The 15,808-nt window shown below is 32.4% G+C and overlaps 1 protein-coding gene across 1 annotated transcript in view; it reads left to right on the top strand.

Moving 5' to 3' along the window:
* Positions 1–15,808, top strand: part of LOC125649060 (dual oxidase 2) — a 46,404-nt gene that overhangs the window by 4,580 nt on the left and 26,016 nt on the right. The window contains exons 2-9 of the mRNA XM_048876272.2: positions 231–317; positions 3,485–3,652; positions 4,812–5,014; positions 5,958–6,189; positions 7,279–7,463; positions 8,295–8,439; positions 12,322–12,418; positions 13,992–14,118. Coding sequence (XP_048732229.2) covers positions 231–317; positions 3,485–3,652; positions 4,812–5,014; positions 5,958–6,189; positions 7,279–7,463; positions 8,295–8,439; positions 12,322–12,418; positions 13,992–14,118 — 1,244 coding nt within the window. The remainder of the gene's footprint in view (positions 1–230; positions 318–3,484; positions 3,653–4,811; positions 5,015–5,957; positions 6,190–7,278; positions 7,464–8,294; positions 8,440–12,321; positions 12,419–13,991; positions 14,119–15,808) is intronic.

Below are 15,808 nucleotides of genomic sequence, written 5' to 3'. Positions count from 1 at the left end.
GTCGCCTGTTTTGTTGAAATGTTTTAGTGTATTTATCCATCGGGAGAGATGTACGAAATAAAAAATATATTACACCCAAGCCTGAACGTAACAACTCCACTTTATGACAAGCTGGATGATTTCAGCTTCTCCATCGTCAACTTCCCATATTACGTAGCAATATTCCATTATCACCTGCATATGGTTCATATACCTAGAAGAATGATCTACATGCATAGACTAAATTTCAGAATGCCAGGAAGAAGAAGAAATCCCAGAGTTACATCCCTTGGATGGATACTTCAACAATTTGATACATCCAGACTGGGGAGCTGTTGGTGAGTTCTTTATAGGATATTTTTAGCACACCTGGATGCATGTGCATGTCATCATTTATCATCCTTTGTCCAGCTGTTCTGTAAGTCACTTTTATTTCTCGAGACCTTATTTTTGCATGTATACAATGATGTATTTGTTCACATGGCATAACTGTCGCAAATCATCATCGATTGATTATGGCTCTGCTATGTGTAGGAGTTTATTCGTGAAAACGAAGTTCTTGCAAAAGGCTAATCTTGCGAAATTACGCGTAAATAATGTTCTCGGAGATTAAGATTTAAAGATGAAATTCTTTTCAATTTCCATAAGTGAATGGCAGCATATCGAGTCAGACTCACTCTATACCTTAAATTTCTTATGGTGTGATCGATGTCCCATAGAAGGCAAAGTGGGGTACACATGTATAATGAATTCAGGTCTGTTTGCTCGTCAATGCATGTAATACTAAAGGATGACCCTTCATGGTTTAAAAGTCTTTAAACGTACGTCAGGTCATCATAGTAAATTTCGAGGAATGAGATATCAAATTGAAACTTATAATTGCTCTATATGTGGTACATAAAGCATGATGGAAAGATTACAAGGTCATACATCATTTTGGAGTGGTGGAAATGCATATATGCCAAATATGACTGCTGACATAATACTTGATTCAATGAGACAAAATTGATATCCTATCTTCATTCAAAGTCACCATTACATGTGCACATGGTATGATTGATTTCTGTTGTGAACCTGAGGAAATATCTTTACAGAATACCAATATGACCATCAGCTGAAACAAACATGACTTTTCTTCTAGAGCAGCATTCCTGGTAATATGTCACCATACCAGGGATGGGTGTTCTCTTTAGTGAACTTGACGAAATGTAAATAATTTTTGTAACTTTGGAATAATTGAATTGAATAAGGCCAACATGGATTTGAATTAAGGTGGGTCCTTAGTCCTGAATTTTTGGGGTTTAGGTAGCATTTTTTTGTTTGGAATCAATAGATTAACATTCAGAGTAATGAGAAAAGGCAAATTGGAAACAGTTATCTGTTGTTATTTTAAAATAAAAACAACAACAACAATTTTAAATTGCATTTATTTACCAGGAAACATGTCAAGAACTAAAACACATGTCATTTTCACTATGTTCATCAAGTTTTAGTATAATAAGTGCAAAATTATTGAATTAGCCTTACTCTCCAAAATGTTAAAAAACAAACAAATATGGACACAATTTCCTTATAGCATGGTTTACATATCATTTTTTCTGGTTATATTAGTAGATGTACATCTGTTATAGTTATTTATGAAAAAAAATCCATACCTTTCCTTAATAATTTCAAATCTATAGCTTCCAGAGTATGTATACCCCCATAAAAACCCTAAGTCTGGCACCATACAACTGAGCTATTCAAAACCACTCATAGATTAAAATTTTATGTAATTTCATGAAAAGACACAGATAATAATTCCTTATCACCTTGGTAAAATGTTTGTGAAAAATATAGGAAATCTATTGCATAATGGACTTGATAAATAATTTAATGAAAACAGAGTTATTGTCCTTGGATTCAATGTTTTGAAACGCATAATTGACTATTCAAATATAACTAAGACTTTTGAAATATTTTATGGCTAACAAGATTTTTTACAATAACTATTGAAAAAGACTCCAACAAAATTTATGTTCCAGTCATTAAATTATTGACTTTGCACAATCTTATGACGTCACAGGAGTGTGGAACTACGTTAAATGGAGCTGAGGCAAGATTTAATGTTTGAAATATTTTTCTTAGTACTGCTGAATGCCAGGTTGTTCACCATACTTAGTACTGCCGCATGCCAGGTTGTTCACCATACTTAGTACTACTGCATGCCAGGTTGTTCACCATACCCGGTACTTAGTACTACTGCATGCCAGGTTGTTCACCATACCCGGTACTCAGTACTGCCACATGCCAGGTTGTTCACCATACCCGGTACTTAGTACTGCCACATGCCAGGTTGCATGTTCACCATACTTGGTACACAATTGCTGCTTTAGTGATTCTGAAGAAGTGTTAGTGATACGTATTTACAGTCGAGTGATCTAATTCCAAAATATAATTGCTTTTGATTGGCTGTCTCAAAATCAGCCTTTTCTCATCAGAATTGCTGCATGCCAAGTGTTCCATTCATTCATTTTACCTGTTATCAAGTCGTTTGATCCAGGTTAAGATTTCAGGCTTTTGAGATTGAGATTCACTTTAGGTTTTGCTTGAAGACAGGGTGTATATCATTTAGCTGTGATTTCATATACAGTTCATACATGATAGAGATCTTAAAGAACTTATAGATGAAAGAGAATAAATTCTGAAAATCCCATTTAGGTAAGGTAGCTCTACCCTCATGTGACTTATCAATATTAATGGCTCATAGTAGAAAAACTATTAATTTTCACTTGATATCGTTCAGTTTGATCAATAACCAAAGAAAATGTGTATGTTGCCACCTCTTCAAAGATGTCAGACATACATATAAAACAAACGTATTTAAGTCAACCTCAGAAAAATATTTATTAAACAACATATATGTACATTAAACAAATAATATCGTTGGATTACAACTGGCTTAGTCACCCATACAGGAGAACTTGCTTGATTGAAGCATTCAGGTGGTAGAAGCTCCTCAGTGTATGGTATGGTGCATTGAATTTTGACCTTGTGACTTTTACCTTGGAGTTTGATCTTTTTAAAAAAAAATACAAACAACAACTTTAATCTTGGCCATAACAATTGAATGGTGATAGTTATAGGGTTTCCTGCACATGTTGTATGTGTATTCCTTTGGACAAGACCTTTTTTTTGGTAGCAAGATTTTTTATCTCATATGACTTTGACTTTAGAGTTTTGCAATATGGGGATATATTGTTTTACCAACACATCTTGTTCAGTATCAGATTGTTAATCATTTATATTAATTGTGATACCCAGTGAATAAAATTTCTCCAAAATATATATTCCTATCATGCACATATTTCAGTTAATTCAATAAAGATTTTGCAAAAACCTGCATGACATCATGAGGGTGGAGCTACTTTAAATGGAATTTTAATTTTTTACTGGAACAGTTATGGGAAAAAACACTTGTGTTAACATGTATGATGAACAGTAACATATCTTTTGCTTCCTATAGACACAATTTTATTGCGTAAAAGTCCAGCAGCCTATGCAGATGGCGTGTACACCTTATCAGGACAGGATCGCCCCAATCCATTTGACATTAGTGAAAGGGCACATAGGTCAAACACACCAAATTCCCTGGGGTCAGTACGAGGAAGAACTGCCATGCAGGTCTATTTTGGTAAGTGTCTGTCAAATTGTATTACCAGATGTAAAATAAACGTTAGGATAATTTGATATACATGTATTTCTCATTGTATGCACTTACTTGGGATATCCACCGCACTCTGACTACCAAAGTCATTGTTTGGAGTTGTAGATGTTGCAATGATATTTTGAACACATGCACTTGCTGCAGATGGTTTAACAACAAAGAAAGGCTTATGCAGATGATTCTATCATGCTTCATTTTTTTAGGAAAATACAAATATTAAGGAATTTTGAAATACTTATTCTTCGATCAACCTATTTTAAAAAGTTACCTAGACAAATTATATGTAACAATAGAAGCATTGTTTAACAGAATACTGCTCAATATACTAATGATTGCAAGCAGCTTATTTATTTCATGTCTTGTTTTCTACTACATTGTCAATGGGTTCACCTGAATCTGTCCATTCTTAGATCAAAAGATGAATAATGTTTAAATCTACATAATGGACAAGGACAATTTTGATACACCATCTTATGGGAATGAAATGTGTGGATTTAGAAAATTCAAAATCTGAAATTTTTAAAAATAATTTTCTTTCCCTAGAAATTGATGACATTGGCACATATTAAGGTAGTACTCTACATCGTCATAATGGCTGACTTCCTTTAAAAACATGGATGAAAAAATCGATATCAGCAATATTTGACTTTTCCTTTTCCAGTTAGATACCTAGCCGAGTAGCTCAGTAGGTTAGAATACCGACTGCTGACCTGTAGGTCGCAGGTTCGAGTCCAGCAGGGGTTTTAAATTTTTTTCAGATTACCTTCTACTAAAACTGTATTTTTTGACAAAATAAAGTAAATTTGAAATTTTTCAACTTCAAAATATTTTTGTACATATCCTCCATTTTTCATCTACATCAAATTTCTCTGGTGTAGCACACCTCCTTAAAGAGCAACCAATTATTGTTTCAGTCTTGGTTATCTTCATTTTGGAACAAGGAAAATTTTACTATTTTTTAATCAATTATGTACATCTAGTATATTATATTGAATTGACCATTTGCTTTGTAAGCTCTCAGAAATATTTTTTTGGTCCAAATAGTAAGACTCTGATACCTGATAATATCAAAACTCAAATTGTTTGAATGTATATAGATATCTGACTTTTTTCCCCATGGCAACAGGACAACAAGTTGTGGAAGAAATAATGGATTCTCAACGTCCTGGATGTCCGAGAGAATACGAGAATATTCCAGTCCCAAGAAACAACACCCTATATCGGAACAGTGAGGCATTCAATGCAGCCAGAGACACAGTTTTCATGCCTTTTCCCAGGTCAAGGTTTGACCAAAGGACTGGACAATCTCCCAGTAATCCCAGACAACAGGTAAAAGTTTTTCATTCTTTAGTTTGAATAGGAGAAAGAATCAGGTGAGATAACAAATCAGAGCACAAGTATGTAAAATTCAAATGTCATAAAAGTGTCCACTACCAGATGCATACATTATTGTATTTGTAAGACGTTTGAATTATGTCTCCCTTCTTTCAGCGGGAGACATATTGTTTTTGTACTCTCTGTCCGTTCGTCTGTCTGTCACAAAATCTTTTGAACGCTTCTCCTCCTATATGGCTTATCGGATAGATTTGAAACTTTGTACAATGCTTCATTGCCATCTGTAGATGTGCATATTTGTGGGACGAGAGGATCCAATTATTTTCCTAAAAGTTATAGTGGATCTAAAAGGGTGGAGGATGTTAAAAAAGCTTGTGAATGCTTCTCCTATATGCCTTATCCAATAAACTTGAAATTTTGAACAATATACTTCAATGCTATTTGCAAATGTGTGTATTGTAGGAACAGGAGGGTCCAATTGTTATCGATCCTTAAAGTTGTAGTGGATCTAAGGGGTGGAGGGTGTAAACTAGTTTGTGAACTCTTCTCCTATGTGGCTTATTGGAGTTCATAATAATGTCTATGTTCCTGCTCATGCTTTCTCCTCCATATTATGCAGTTCATTAAGGGAAGGAGGTTTCAATTGGAGCACTTCCAATTTTGGGAGCTGGGGAGACATTTGTGTTTCATAAAAACAATCTCATCTTGATTATCAGTTTAATAACATTTGTTTTTCATGAAAATGTTTATTCTGTGATCTTGGTTTGTCACACTTTATAGAAAGTTTTCATGAGCATTCAATTTCATCACTATTGATATTATAAAGCTTTTATGCAAAATCATAAACAAGATCTTTATTTTCATCTTGACACAATCTCACTAATTTTTTCTTCAATTCCTCAAAGTTAGTTTCTATTTCATCACTTAAATGTTGTAGCTGAATGAGATCACACCATACCTTGATGGGCAACTTATGTATGGACCAGCCAGAACGTGGACTGATGCTATTAGAGAATTCAGGGGAGGCAAACTTTTATCTCTAGATCCTTCTAAGCCTATTAGGGAAAGTCTCCCAGCTATAAATGACATCCGTCTGCCATTTGCCAATCCCCCCAACCCAAGGGAGAATACTAGGGAAAGACGACTGCTACCCGTCGCAAGATTTTGGAGTAAGTTTCTTTAGAAGTTAGGTTTCGATATTATTGGAGAATATGCAATTTCTGAGATGCCTTAATAGTTCTTTCCCTTTATTTAACTCCGTCATTTGATGAGATGCAAAAAAATATTTTTGTGCACATTTAATTGATACTTAAAAATTTGTACATCAGTAATGAATTGCCTTTAAGAAGATCATCTGCTGCCATGGGACATACGTACTGTAAAGCTGGAGATTTTTACTGTCAATTAATATCTAGTAATTTTGTACATACAATGTATGATCAAATAAGTTTGCAAAAATATTTTTCTTAAATATGAATTTATATATATAATAAAGCTGTGGTTAAATGTTATTTTCAAAAATCACAAGTTTCACCTTGAATAGGAGAAAGGGGGTTGGGTTTACACACAGGTATCTAGAAATTAAGGTTTATATAATAGTTGAATGGCATTTCATTAGTGAACAGTGGTTTGGGGGAAGAATGTTACATGCCACGATGTGATTTTTAATCAAGTTTTACACACACACACACACACACACACGCACACTACATGCGCACACATGTATATTTTATCTACTATCTTTATATACATATGTTAATACATATGATTGTTTTCATCTATAAAAAGAATAATGATTTTTTATTTTTAGCACTGATGTTGATTTGCAAAATTAAGAAACCCAAAATAAGTCTATAGCATTTTCTCCTAAATCCGCAAAAAAGTTGATGCCGAAAATTCCAGATTTAGTTGATGCCGAAAATTCCAGATTTATGGTAGTTATGTGGTAATATCACACTTTACTGTTTTTCTTATAAAATCAGTCATATCAGTAGTGGAAATCATTTTTATAATCGTTTTGTTACATCATTTGTTTGTTTAGAAAATAAACGACAAGTCTCACGGATTAATTGGATGGTTTAATTTGAATATTCAGCAACAACAAAACGAACTGCAGAATGGCAGGCTGCTTTTGTGGGAATTCTAATTCCCAAAATTTTGGAGATAAATGATAAGATTGATCATACTTTTGTTTGGATAAAAATTTATATAGCTAGCTAAGCACACATTTAGTACTATTGATGGAATTTTACCTCCAGGACTTGGAAACCCCAGAGCCATGGAAAACCCATTTCTTCTGTCCTTTGGAGTTTTATGGTTCAGATGGCATAATTATCTGGCAGATGAATACATTAGAATGAAAGGAATTCAGGAAAGTGACCTAGAAAAATATGATGAGCAAATTTTTAACTATGCCAGAAAATGGGTTGTTGCCAGCCATCAGGTTTGTTCATAAAGTACATCATGTACAGTTTTAAAATACAGTGGAGTCTCGTTAATCCGGACACTTTGGTTAATCCCAGCATAATTGTCCAGAGAAATGAAGCGTCCGGATAACTGAATTGCATATTTACATAAGTATAACCAATATGCTTACTTTATTGATGCATAGAAGTATAATCTACACTCTTTAGATTTGAATAAGCCGATATCAATTTACGAATGAGTACAACTGATATGTGTAGCAGTTCAAAAAAAATATCATTACGGCATGATGTTTAATTTATTAATGCTATTTGGCTATTGATCAATACTATAGAATAATTTGCTACAGATTTATTTACAAAATGCAACATTACACGCAATAAAGATCTTATGTGCAAAAATTGGCAATACAGTGTCTCGATCGGCACGTGCTATCTAATGGACTTATCATCACACACCACCTAATTGGAGGGAGGTGTTGACGGGGTACAGGTAATTGCTTCATTTAGATAGTTTGGCTTGTTTTCTTTATAATTTATGCCTTGCTAAAATTGTTCAACACAGACCTTCCCTCAAAAAACTTACCGTCTGGATTAACGGTACAATTTTCAATGCATTTTAACATTTTGTAGTAAAAAATTACCGTCCATATCCTGAATGCGAATTTCCAGATTAATGATGCAAAATAACATATAAAAGTTCCCTAGAAAAATCATCTGGAAAGTGAAGCATCCGTATTAATGGCATCTGGATTACCAAGGCTCCACTGTATACAAGTAAATTCAATTTCTGAGACATATACTTTATCCTTATATTTTTCATTATTTATTGTTTCCCTATTTGTTGACAGAAAATAGTACTGTATGATTGGTTACCTAGATGGATTTTCACTGCCAGTAATTTTACAAATGTAAGTCCCGGTGACAACAGCCCATTTTATCCAATCAGAGCACCAAAATCCAATGACCCAAGAATGCCAACATGTGGACCATATGGTAATAATATACATTCATTGAATCTTTATAAATATTGTACAGCTATTTCAGGAGTTGGGAATTTCAACAGAAATGAAAGGAGACTGTAAATTATAAATTAAAAAAAGAATTACATTGTTGAAAATACATGAGGGTATGAACTGCAATGCTTCATGCCTGAGCATACTTTTCATGAAGATCGTGCCATAATTTTCATGCTTTATGAGGCATGCCGGCTTGAAGCGACGTCATGTAGTTTTGAAATTGAAATTTATTTCTTAATCAAACTCATTTTATTTTCGTTTCATGAGAATAGTTTTTTTAATAACATAGTTAAATTGTTCTCTTCTGCATTGTTTTCATAAAGATTGAAACTATTAAACTTTGAAATAAGCTGAAAGTTTGAATTTAGTTAAGTCATTAAGGGTTTTTATGTTTGTGAAAATGAATGCATCTGTATAGGTGTCGTACTGTAGTGTTTACTTATTTCAGTATATAATATATAGCAGCTGATACACTGAGAAATATCTCGACATTTTAGCACATTTATGAATAAGTGCTCTTGTTTTACCACTGTAGGTGTTACGTGGAATGGAAAACTTTATAAAAATAAGTATACACTTGCATTGGAATTGATTGAAAGTGCCATATGATGTTTTGGCTGTTTCTTTATTGAATTTAATTAAGTGGATCTATACTCTCCTCGATCAACAGTGATCTCCGAATGTTTTGTGAATTTGGGAATGGGTCTACATAAATTGCCTATGTCATGCAAATATCAAATTCACAATTAAAAGAGTGTTATATACTGTATGGCTTATTGACACTAGTTGAGAATTATTTGACTGCCATTTTGCTGAAATAAACAATTGAAATTTAAAATTTTCTATGCTGTCATGAAATTTTTGTTCCCAATATGACAGTTAAGGTTAGTACCAAACGTTTCTTATAATTCAATGTTTTGGAATATTACAGAACTTTTATATCATTATATTAAACTGTGCCTGTTTGGCAAAATTCAAAAGAAATTTGACCTGTAGATTTTTTTTTATAAAATGGTTACAAATCCAGTCTCTGACACTTTAGTCAGAAAAGGGTTAAATCCATTAGCTTTCATTAAAGTACATGTTTTTAAAAAAAAATGTGAGAAGAATGTACATTTTATGAAAGGAATTTATTAAATGAAATTCAAATAAACAAATAAAATAATAATCAAAGTCACAAATTAATTTTTGTTTATATATATATATATATATATATATATATATTAATCATATGCTTGGAAATATATATAAAGGTCAAATGTGCAAGCTATATTTGCCGTACTCAGTACCATATAAAAGAGAATCTATAATTCTGAATCAATTTTAAAGAAACTCTAACAAATGACATTTCAAGACACATAGATTAAACGATATGAATATTAAAAAAAAATCAACCTATATGCATGGTGCGCCAAATTAACATAAACTCAAATAATTGAAGATATCTTCAATTATTTGAAGATTCATCAATTTGTTTGATGAGCGCAACAATTCAATTAAAGATCTCTTCAAATAATTAATTATATCTTCAATTCTGAATTATTGCGCGCATTAGTTGAATTCATGATAGCATTAATTCTTCAGCTGAATTGATGCGCACTTTAATTGAATTAATGATCTCTTCAAATGCACGCTACAATTCAATTGAAGAGAGTAATAATTGATATAATGCGCGCATTAAATCGATTGATGAGAGCAATAATTGAATTGATACACGCATTAATTCATTTGATGAGAGCAATAATTGATTTGATGCACGCATTAATTCAGTTATTGCTCTCTTCAATTGAATTAATGGTATCTCTAATTCATTTGAAGAGAGCAATGATTTTTTTTAGAGAGAGCAACTATATAATTAAAGATCTCTTCAATTCAACATATCCACAATTGAATTAATGATATCTTTAATTGAATTGTTGCTCTCTTTAAAAGAATTGATGCGCGCATTAATTCCTTACACAAAAGCATTGTAAATGATTTAAAGATATCTTCAATTGCTTTAAAGAGATCATCAAATTATTTATACCAAGCTCTAAATTAATTATTGCGAGCAATATTTCTACTAAATTGATGCTCTCATCAAATGAATTGAAGAGAGCAATAATTCAATTAATTTGCGCATCAAATCTATTATTGCTCTCATTAATTGAATTAATGTGCACATCAATTGAATTGAAGAGAGCAATAACTGAATTAATCATGCATTAAATCAATTATTGCTCTAATTATAATTCAATTGATGTCCACATTAATTCAATTGATGAAAGCAGTAATTGAAGTGAAGCGCGCATAATTCATGTGATGAGAGCAATAATTGATTTAATGCGTGCATTAATTCAATTAAAGAGAGCAATAATTCAATCGATGATATGTTAATTTGGCGCTCCATAAACCTAGGGATTTCATTTTACCCCCCCCCCCCCCCCTTCAAAAGTGATCAACAGACTGTTAAATTCTATGCTAATGTTTTGTTTTATAATCATTCATTATTTTACCTTTCAAAATTAATTAAACCAACTATTCATTAATTCATTGATAATTTTCCTCCAATCTCTATATAAGTACTTTCAAAATCAACTTGTGAAGTGAACTTTTAAAACACATCTCCCCCGCCATATTTCAATAATTCTACATGTAGCATATAAACTCATAAATTTGCATTGGATTTATATCCTGCAAATTTTTTTTATATAAATATACAAAGTCATAGTCATGGCATACATGTAGTTCATTTATAAGTTTCTTTAATGTCACATATTATTATTATGTACATTTCATATAATTCAATATTTCAGCGAGTTCATTTAGGCTATTATTTTGCATATTGCATAAAACTCAATATTCTGTCTTTTTTTATTTGGATAAAACATAGGGGAAAAATTTGGGTATGTGTAGTACTCTATAAAACACGATGTAATTGGTGTCCGATCTCCATCTACAGTCCACTTCTGATGTCAATATATTCAGTAACACATTCAGCATCACTACCAGTTTCAATATCAGACGATAATAGTGCATATTGAAGTATATGATTTTGGCCGATAATTTCCAAAAACCCCATTTGTTTGTTTTTTATCCCTCGATCTCTTGGACTCTCGTTTCAATCTTACAATCATCCCATCACTAATCGTCTCTGACACTCCATTGGTGTCGTCTGTATTATTTGTTGCTATAGATGCTTGACTCAAGTGAACTGCCTACACATTTGAATTACGTGAGATGCTTCCAAAATGATACATTTTCGAATACTGTTTGGTACTACCTAAATTTTACACCTTGGTACTTTGTGAACGTTTGGCATTTGTGACAAAGGTTCCATACTCAGTGTAGTTTACAGGATAATCCTAACAGACTATAACTTACAAGATACATACTCAGTGTAGTTTACAGTATAATCCTAACACACTATAACAAGATACATACTCAGTGTAGTTTACAGGTTAATCCTAACAGACTATAACAAGATACATACTCAGTGTAGTTTACAGGATAATCCTAACACACTATAACAAGATATGTACATACTCAGTGTAGTTTACAGGATAATCCTAACAGACTATAACAAGATACATACTCAGTGTAGTTTACAGGATAATCCTAACAGACTATAACTTACAAGATACATACTCAGTGTAGTTTACAGGATAATCCTAACACACTATAACAAGATACATACTCAGTGTAGTTTACAGGATAATCCTAACAGACTATAACAAGATACATACTCAGTGTAGTTTACAGGATAATCCTAACAGACTATAACAAGATACATACTCAGTGTAGTTTACAGGATAATCCTAACAGACTTTAACAAGATACATTGCAATGATGATAACGATAATCCTCATTTTAATTGCAGTATACAACCCAAATATTCACCCAGGTATAACCGCTGAATTTCAGACGTCAGCTATGAGATATGGACACACCCTAGTTACCCCAGGTCTTTGGAGAAGGTATTATTTTGCATTGTTTCATTCAGCTGTTCGCTAGGGATGATTTACACCCAAGGGTGAAGACTATCTTGTGTGATATACTGTAGACTTATTTAATTTCGTTGGGGAAAATGTCATTGCTTTTGTAGTGACAACATGATTTCGTGTGGATTAATTTTCGTTGTTTGTGATCCCTTAAAAATTGTATATCACAATGTATAAACATGCAATGTCACTGTTCTGCAATCCTAACTGGCTTAAATACTGTTATAATACACAGGCCATTTATATGCCTTTTGTTTGGAGAAGCGTTTCATCATTACACCTACATGTATTCATAAACATATCATAATGCAGTGATCTGTGGAAGCTTTGGTCCTTAAATGTTGTACTCAAACCATTAGACTGTTTAAAATGTTTTTATTGTATTCTGTTGGTCAATAAAATTCGTAATGAAATTAAACATTCTGGTAGAAATATTAGGCTCATGTCCTCGTTCTGCTCGAAGTTCATAGGGCATATCAGGACAAGAATTCCCTTGATCTGCGACAAAATAACCATTTTCGAACAATATTTAATGCCCCCACCCCCTTTTTACTTGTGCTTTTGTTGAATAAGATTTGAATGTATATGTAGCAAGAGCATGAAGGCCTGTAAATTTCAGGATCTCTATTGTAATGAGGGTTCTAACGCTAGGGTGGATCTAAAATAGTAATACATGTATAGTGTTATTATAACATATATCTGAGGGTTCTAACGCTAGGGTGGATCTAAAATAGTAATACATGTATAGTGTTATTATATCATATATCTGAGGGTTCTAACGCTAGGGTGGATCTAAAATAGTAATACATGTATAGTGTTATTATATCATATATCTGAGGGTTCTAACGCTAGGGTGGATCTAAAATAGTAATACATGTATAGTGTTATTATAACATGTATCTGAGGGTTCTAACGCTAGGGTGGATCTAAAATAGTAATACATGTATAGTGTTATTATAACATGTATCTGAGGGTTCTAACGCTAGGGTGGATCTAAAATAGTAATACATGTATAGTGTTATTATATCATGCAAAGTCTTTTATCTGTATTGGCGCTTTCTGGAGCATTTGTCTTTTAAGAACACATCTTGTTTTATACTGCTGCTGAATATTAGAATTTAGCTTAGATATGCAGAACAGGAACATTATTATAGATTCTGTAACCCTTAGGGCTAGTGACACCCATAACTAATACTCAGGTGACCAATACAGCCTGTGGTCCACATATTTTGTATTTATTGAAATTTCAATAAGTGATTCAAAGCTTGAGTCCAATTTTCATTCATAAGATAAATGCTAGTCTTATTATCATAGAAATGAAGTTTGAACTAGCTGTTTCATATCTAGTTAAGCTGATTCTATCATTCTGGTTTATTTAAATTGAATTATAGGTCTATTTTTGAATTTCCTTAATCATTAGGCTAAGTTTGATTAGTTCTCTTAAATATACAAATCGCATGATTCTTTTCAACAATTAATTGATCAGTCCCTTTTGACAGTCATTGAATTTAAACATATATATAGTATATATATTTTGCAATATTTGCAGGGGCCCAAAGACAGGAAATAATTTACAACGGGGATGTAACTGGTTCCCAGCCAATCTGAGGTTACCCAACCCTCCTGTCCAGCAGACTCATGGATTGAGGCTCTGCAATGCCTATTGGAATTCACAGGTGAGGAGTTATACCTGTAATGAGCATTCAATACAGTGAAGTGTTTCAAGACCAATTAACTTTCCTGACAGTCAAAGAATCGTATTTGTAGCAGAATTGTGAATACTGTAGTTTCTTTATTTTACATGAATACCTATAGTGAAATGACTCATGGACATCAAATCACAAGAAAATAAATTTGCGAGTGCTCAGTTGATCAAAAGTTTTTGCATGTAGTTTAGCAATAAAAAAAATAAATGCGAGAAATATTTTTTACGAGTAATGTTTCTCGTGAAATTACGTGATAATAAACTGCTCGCGTTTATTTAGGAATTTACAGTACTCAAGATTTGTACTGTTACAGTAACTGTTGCAGCATCAATTAATACATAATCTTTTGTTGTAAGTGACAGGCTTCAGCAATTAAGTATCTAACGGTTCTGGCTCCAAAGTAATAGGCTGTAGGGCTCATACATGTATGGAGCGCCAAATTAACATAAACTCAAATAATTGAAGATATCTTCAATTATTTGAAGATATCATCAATTCAATTATTGCTCTCTTTAATTGAATTAATGCGCACATTAAATCAATTATTGTTCTCATCAAATGAATTAATGCGCGCTTCAATTCAATTATTGCTCTCATCAATTGAGTTAATGCGCGCATCAATTGAATTAATGAGAGCAATAATTGATTTAATGCACGCATTAATTCAATTATTGCTCTCTTCAATTCAATTGATGTGCGCATTAATTCAATTAATGAGAGCAATAATAGATTTGATGCGCACATTAATTAAATTATTGCTCTCTTCAATTCATTTGATGAGAGCATCAATTTAGTAGAAATATTGCTCGCAATAATTAATTTAGAGCTTGATATAAATAATTTGATGATCTCTTTAATTCAATTGAAGATATCTTTAAATCATTTACAATGCTTTTGTATAAGGAATTAATACGCGCATCAATTCTTTTAAAGAGAGCAACAATTCAATTAAAGATATCATTAATTCAATTGTGGATATGTTGAATTGAAGATATCTTTAATTATATAGTTGCTCTCTCTAAAAGAATTATTGTTCTCTTCCAATGAATTAAAGATATCATTAATTCAATTGAAGAGAGCAATAATTGAATTAATGCACGCATTAAATCAATTATTTTCTCTCATCAAATGAATTAATGCACGCATCAATTCAATTATTGCTCTCATCAATTGATTTAATGCGCGCATTATATCAATTATTGCTCTCTTCAATTGAATTGTAGCGCGCATCAATTCAATTGTTGATATCATTAATTCATTTGAAGAGATCATTAATTCAATTAAAGCGCGCATCAAATCAGCTGAAGAATTAATGCTCTCATCAATTCAATTAATGCGCGCAATAATTCAGAATTGAAGATATCATTAATTATTTGAAGAGATCTTTAATTCAATTGTTGCGCGCATCAAATGAATTGATGATATCTTCAAATAATTGAAGATATCTTCAATTATTTGAGTTTATGTTAATTTGGCGCTCCATATACATGTATAGTGAAAAATGTTAAATCTTCAAAAAATAATCTCAAATACCAGGTACAAAGACAGGGTGTTTAGCTATGATGAGAATGAAGGCCTACATGTGAAACTCGTAGCCAACTGTGAGATTTTCATACGGAAACTGTGACCTCTACGATATTGTTTAGTTTGAACTTATACA

This window comes from Ostrea edulis, chromosome 5, assembly GCF_947568905.1.
Source record: "Ostrea edulis chromosome 5, xbOstEdul1.1, whole genome shotgun sequence".
Taxonomy (NCBI): Eukaryota; Metazoa; Mollusca; class Bivalvia; order Ostreida; family Ostreidae; genus Ostrea; species Ostrea edulis.
The sequence above is the reverse complement of the archived record's forward strand: the minus strand, read 5'-3'. Positions and strand labels throughout refer to the sequence as shown.